This window comes from Polyodon spathula, chromosome 16, assembly GCF_017654505.1.
Source record: "Polyodon spathula isolate WHYD16114869_AA chromosome 16, ASM1765450v1, whole genome shotgun sequence".
In the NCBI taxonomy this organism is placed as follows: domain Eukaryota; kingdom Metazoa; phylum Chordata; class Actinopteri; order Acipenseriformes; family Polyodontidae; genus Polyodon; species Polyodon spathula.
The window spans coordinates 9,974,521-9,980,836 of NC_054549.1; the positions used below are offsets into that span (position 1 = coordinate 9,974,521).

At 54.5% G+C, this 6,316-nt stretch overlaps 1 protein-coding gene across 2 annotated transcripts in view; it reads right to left on the bottom strand.

Annotated features, from left to right (window-relative positions):
• Window positions 1–90: 90 nt before the first annotated feature.
• LOC121329166 (chromodomain-helicase-DNA-binding protein 5-like) overlaps window positions 91–6,316 on the bottom strand; it is a 28,868-nt gene continuing 22,642 nt past the window's right edge. The window contains exons 24-38 of one of the 2 annotated variants that reach the window (XM_041274571.1): window positions 6,214–6,279; window positions 5,509–5,597; window positions 5,077–5,210; window positions 4,802–4,946; window positions 4,271–4,430; window positions 3,708–3,790; window positions 2,811–2,937; window positions 2,627–2,716; window positions 2,353–2,493; window positions 2,084–2,192; window positions 1,803–1,935; window positions 1,330–1,525; window positions 1,023–1,186; window positions 613–739; window positions 91–220 (exon numbers count right to left, since the gene is read on the bottom strand). In XM_041274571.1, the coding sequence (XP_041130505.1) occupies window positions 99–220; window positions 613–739; window positions 1,023–1,186; window positions 1,330–1,525; window positions 1,803–1,935; window positions 2,084–2,192; window positions 2,353–2,493; window positions 2,627–2,716; window positions 2,811–2,937; window positions 3,708–3,790; window positions 4,271–4,430; window positions 4,802–4,946; window positions 5,077–5,210; window positions 5,509–5,597; window positions 6,214–6,279 (1,886 nt within the window). In that variant the 3' untranslated portion in view covers window positions 91–98. Of the gene's footprint in view, window positions 221–612; window positions 740–1,022; window positions 1,187–1,329; window positions 1,526–1,802; window positions 1,936–2,083; window positions 2,193–2,352; window positions 2,494–2,626; window positions 2,717–2,810; window positions 2,938–3,707; window positions 3,791–4,270; window positions 4,431–4,801; window positions 4,947–5,076; window positions 5,211–5,508; window positions 5,598–6,213; window positions 6,301–6,316 lie in introns of both variants that reach the window. The other variant, XM_041274570.1, reaches the window with a different exon arrangement.

A 6,316-nucleotide genomic window follows, 5' to 3' on the forward strand; every position in this document is an offset into this window, starting at 1 on the left:
ATAGCACTCTTTTTTCTGCTGCGCAGTGGCTAGTTTGCTCCTCTCCTCTCCCCCCCCCCCCCTCCCCCTCTCCCCTCCCCCCTCTCCCCTCTCTCTCTCTAGTCTTCGATGCAGATCACGTCGCTGGGTTTGCCCCCTTTGTGCTCCGGCAAGGCCCCGTCCTTCAGAGACTCGCTCAGCTTCCTCTCAGAGTGGCTCGAGGGAGGCCCGTTCGTAGAGGCTAGCGGGACAGAGGAGACGCACATTAACACGGGGCTGCCCTTCAATGCATTCACAATTCACCAAGAGGACATGAGGCCCCTTCCTGTCTGTCAAAAGACAGAACTTCTTGCAGGTAATGCAGAGCCATGGCCAAACGTTTTGCATCACCCTACAGAATGAACACATTTTGCTTCATCAAGTCGAATGAAACCTGCTGAATAATGTTATGTTAACATATCGAACACCGCTTTGTAATTTTCCATACACTTAAATGTGACATTGAAATACTGTACTGCTATTACGGCTTACAGTAGACCTCTGTGATACCGTTCTGCAGTTTCTTTGATGGCGTGATGTTAAAGGCAGTGCCTCCTGTGTTGCAGGCAGTGTGTGAAGCCCCTGTTCACTCACCCGACACGTAGGGTCCTAAAGGCATCTGGCTGTAGTTGACGATCCCCCCGGCTCCTGGCCCTCGGAAGCTTGCCCCAAAGCTGTTGCCGTACATCTGAGAGCAGCTGAAAGAGCCTTGAGGGAAGGGCTGGAACAAACACAGAGGAGCAATAAGAAAGTAACCCACTGGACTGGCCACTAGGGGTTGCTGCTGAGAAAGGATGAGGTGAACTATCCCAAGCTGATTCTCCTCCCGAACAAGGCCAAGGCCGACGCAGACAGTACCCCCCGAGGGTCCCCAGCCAAGACGGGCAACTGCAACAACTCGGCCAAACACTAGTGACAACACTCACAGCTCCTGCGGGTGCTGGTTTTCTAAGTGTCCCTCAACAACCTGGCCTGTCAGTGGCCCCATCCCGGATGTGGCTCACCTGCTGGGGAGGGGGCTCGTTGCCCCGGTTGGTCAGCCGGCTCAGGATGCTGCGCTCGGACATCTGCAGGCGTGCCGCGACGGGGGGGATCCGCGACAGCATGGAGGGCAGCCTCGTCACATCCGCCTTCATATCGCTCAGCAGCTCCTCCAACTGGTTCAACACTGAAACAACACCCGAGAGAGGGAAGCAGGCGTGAGAGCGAGCGTGTGTGCGTGCAAGAAGCATTGCTAGATAATTGTAAAATTCAAATCCGCTGCTAAAAAAAGGCGTGCAGGAGGAGCAGGGGCAGGTGTGCGGTGCTCACCCTTGTGCAGGACTGCGTTGGCGGGCTTGTTCCCTGCCAGGGACTCCTTGGACAGGTGCTGGTGGCTCTCAGCCAGGCACTCCACTTCTGCGAAGCGGGCGTTCAGAGCGATGGCGGGGTGGCTGGAGTCCTGCGTCATGTTGAGGTAGGCAGCGCGTCGGAGCTGCTCCTCAATCACCAGGGCCTGCTCCAGGAGCTACAGAGAGAGAGAGAGACGGCAGGTAGTATCTTTATATTTTTCATGTGACTCATGAGCAGCTCATTGAAAGAACCCGCCTCACCACAGGCCCAGTCCCACTCCCCCTGAGCAGCTCAGAGCTACAGAGCAGATTTAATCTGTGATCCAAGTGAGCGGAAAAATTCTCCCCTGAGCCGCTCAGTTACTAACACACCCAGACACGTTACTGCACGGACAGAAACACGCACACAGCTCCCCCCGACACTCTCACGCACGCACACACACGCTGCCCCACCTTGAAGCGGCGCGCAAGGAACTTGTTCTTCATCTCCAGGTAGTTGCCCTTGTGCACCTCAGACTTGAAGGGCTCGTTGAGGATGACGTAGCGGGGGTCGTTCTGGATGTCCTGCCAGCGCGCGTAGCCGTGCCTGAGGCCAGCGCAGTCAAGGGCAAGACAGACCTTTCAGTGAGGAGAGCGACTCGGCAGAGGCACACAGTCATTCTGGGACTGAGAGGTTGTGCTATTGGGGTAATATAAACCATGCTTTGAGCAACTGAGAATCGGCTTCAGGATACGTTACGATGCCGGAGAGCAGCCAGTAGTCGTGTCTTCGGTGCCAGATGTCGTAGATCTTCCCTGACGACACGGCCGCCCGCTCCTCGTTCTGCCACAGCGTGTGCAGCTCTGCCAAACGACAACAGCACAGGGAGCCCTTAGCCTGAGACAAGCCTCCCATAGCAAAATGCAATAAAGCACGGCACAGCACAGGCTAGCACTGTAAAGCCTACAGAGGAATGGAAAAGCATATACAAAAACGCAAACCCGTCAGAGTGGACCAACTGACCTGTGAATCCGCCATCCGCGATGTTGAACATGAACTTCATCTTGCCGTTCTTCTCGTCTTTCCTCCCCTCCTCTTCCTCCTTCCCTTCTTTCTCTCCGTTCTGCTGGTTTTCAAGCGCCTCTTCCTTCTTCACCTCCTCTGCTGTCAGCGACACCAAAACATCAGCTTCCAACGCGCCGAGCGTACCCCGCCTCAATAAATAAACTGAATCTATCTCTCTCGCTCTCCCGTTCCCCCGCGCTGGTACATCGCTCTGCCCTGCTCACACCCTCACCTGGCTGTGGGTCCTTGTCCTCTTCTCTGCTCGAGATGTTGTTGCTCTCTGCCTTCTCCGGAGGTCCCTCGCTCTCTTTACAAGCCTCCCCTGGGAAGACACACGGCATCGCGGTTACATTGCAATGAAAACTCCTCCTAACGCTGCCCTGCTGATATGGACACAGGGACTCTGGCAGGCTCACCTGTGGTAGCAGGGTGCTCCGAGGCCTGTTCAGGATTCTCACCCTCCTCCAGCCCTCGCTCCTTACTCTCCTCCGCTGGGGAGGGCTTCTCTGAGCTGGGGGAAGACTCGCTGCTGCTGGGGACCTGCTGAGCACAGCACGGTAGAGGCCTTCACCGAGACACACACAGTGCAGACAGAGCCCCTTCGCTGAGACACACACACAGTACAGACAGGGCCCCTTCTCTCTCTCTCTCTCACATACACACACACACACACACACACACACACACACACACAGTACAGACAGTGTCACTCTGTCTCTTGTCTCTCCTCACGACACACACACACACCCATAGAGGCCCCTTCACTCTAGTGTACCCCTACAGACCCCCTTCACTCAGGGCTCACTGACACTCACACACACACACACACACACACACACACCACACAGGGCCCCTTCACTCTCACACACACACCCCCTACAGACAGGGCTCCTTCACTCACTCGCTCACACACACACACACACACACACACACACACAAGTGTGTCAGTCTGTCCCGGGGAAGTGAGAGTGTGTGGCCCCTAACCTGTCCCAGGAACCTTCACTCACTTGTCACACACACACACACATGTGGGGATCTCCAGACACGTCACACACACTCACACACACACACACACACACACACACACACACACCAGACAGGGCCCCTTCACTCTCACACACACACCCCCTACAGACAGGGCTCCTCACTCACTCACTCGCACACACACACACACACACACCACACACACACACACACACACACACACACACACACACAGGGCACACACCACACACACACACACACCCACCACACAGACAGGGCTCCTTCACTCACTCGCTCACACACACACACAGACAGACACGCAGACTGACCTCAGGCCCGGCTGGTTTCTTCACCTCCAGCTCTGGGGGCTCCTTCTCCTCTGCTGGTCCCGATGGAGTCTCTGTCTTTTCTGCTGCGCATTAAAATCAAAAAGGAAGGAAGGGCCCAGACACAGAGCGGCCACTAGGGTGAGCAGTGAAGACCACAGACACACACAGCAATCTTTGTTTTTTTGATTTTTTTGGGGGGAGGGTTACAGCTTTTTACCCAAATATTTCCATGTCATGCAAGTTACAGTGACTTTATTTCAATTCTCACCCAGACCAGTCAAACACATGTATCCACTCATTAGCATTACTATCAACTGATCACACAATTCATATAAAGAGATTAAATACAATCCGATTACACCCACAACTATAAAACACTCCACAGCAGTACACTTAGAAACACGAAAAGAAACGAAACTCAATGCCGAACGTTTGGACTAAAGGTCTTTCTCTATGCCTTCAATGCAGCCCTGAAGTTCCTTGGAGTATTTCTACACTACCTCCACTGTTAACAGCAGTGTGCTGCTCTGTCTCCAGCGATGGTCCAGTCTCTACTCCCTTACCTGTGGGTACAGGTGTGCCAGGCTGGGTGACGGCAGGGCTGGCAGGTACAGGAGTGTTGGGGTCCGATGAGACGCTCTCCGTCAGTTTCTTCATCTCGGCTCCGTCGAGAATCAGGTCGGGGGTGCTGTACTTCCCGTTGATGTGCTCGAACTCCTGGACCTGGGCGGGCAAGCACAGACAGCACTGCTCAGCACGGGCGCTGGCACCCTCACTGCGGGTACACAGCGACCAGCGCAGAGGGGTACAGATCGGGGTACACGGCAGGACTCTGCACAACAGACTCGCTGCACTGGGTTGCAAAAATATAAAAATGTTCAAACTTAAATTTGCTATCTGCCAAGACGTAAAAGCAAACGTATGCTGTGACTGAGATGTGTTTGAACTCAGGCAGAGCTGGTGTGACTGTGCCCTGGTATCTCACTGCGTTGAATGCATAGCGAGATGACACGGAGTCACAGGACATGCAGACGGGCAGCTGGCTGTGTCCTAGCTGATTCAGACCTCCCCTGAGTCCCGGATCGTGGGCTTACCTTCTTCCTCACGAGAGACATGACCCCGATGCGCGTGAGAACGTGCTGGCGGGACAGCCCCTCTCGCGGGACCCCGTCTGCGAAGGTCTCCGCTCCGTCAGCCCCCGGCTCACACAGGTGTCGCATGAAGAGGGACACGTAGGCCCTGTGAGGAGAGGAGGCAGAGAGGGCTGAGCTGGAGAGAGCAGAGGCACTGACCCTGACACACGCTCCCAGCAGCCTCTGCTGGGTCACGCTAGTACTTGTTAGAAGCCACCGGTCTCTGGGAGCGCTACCTGAACTCTTTCTCGCTCTTGCCCCGCAGGTCTCTCACCAGCCAGTGGGAGTTGAAGGCGTCTTGGGGCGGCATCCCCCAGCGCATGATGGCATTCAGGAAGGCTTTCCGTTGCCGGGTGTTGAACCCCAGGACCTGGCAGAGACACAGACCCATCAGAGCCCTCACCCGCCAATCACTTACACTGCGAGAGACACCAGCTTACATGCATGATATCTGTGTGCATGCATGTGCACGCAGGCGTGTGTAAGTGCATGTAACACCAGTGCTACAGAGCTATGAAACGCTCAATGAATCTGTAGCATCGCTAAAAGAAGTCTCCCATAATGGCTTCCATGCTGGCGCAGTGGCTCATGTCGGAGGTCGTCGTAACGCCCCTGTTTTTAAAAGGTGTAAACTGCCCGCAGCGTCCGCGCCCCCCCCCAGTCCACACCTCAATGTTGCCCCCGACTCTGGCCAGCAGGGGAGGGAGTGGTTTGTCCCGGTCACTCTTGAGCTGTCTGCGAGACTGCCTGCGTCCTCCTGAAAACGACGAGAGACACCGTCACTGACCGGGACAGAGGGATGCGGAAAGTTAAACACAGCAACACATGCACAAAAATAATAACACAAGCTACTTCGGTTTTGTACGTAGAGAAGCAGTTCAGTAGTGCACAGTGACTAAGCTATCGGTGTAATTCACTTCCAGAGCAGATCTATAGCAATGGCAGAGCGATGCTATACTTGGCTGAAATGCTGACGCTGAATTAAAGGCGCGTGCGTCAGGGGTTAGAGGTCTTGACAGATCTTTTGTTTTTGAACAGCAATGTGGAATGCAGTGCAAGTGTATGGACGAGTCTATGCAGGTATATTTCTTCTGTTTGGGATTTGATTTCTCGGTTTGTTTGAATCTGAGTTCTGAGTTATCCCTCTGTGTGTATGTGTGTGTGTGTGTGTGTGTGTGTGTGTCTGGGGAGGGCAGTTCTGAAGTGTCCCGCTGTGTGTGTGTCTCTTTGTCTACATCCCCTGGAGCTGCTATTGGGGTTTTACTTCGGATCGGGTCGCATCAGGTAAAAACAATGCCAGTTGCAGGTCGGGCCGGGTTTGTTATTTTGGACCAGTGAAGACCTCTAGCAGGGTATCTGAAAACAGGACCCACCTTCCGGTCTCTCCTCAAAATCTTCATCCTCATCTTCAGATCCCACGGAGTACTCTGACTGATTGTCTGAAAGATCATCCTGCCACTCTGAGCCACAGATCAG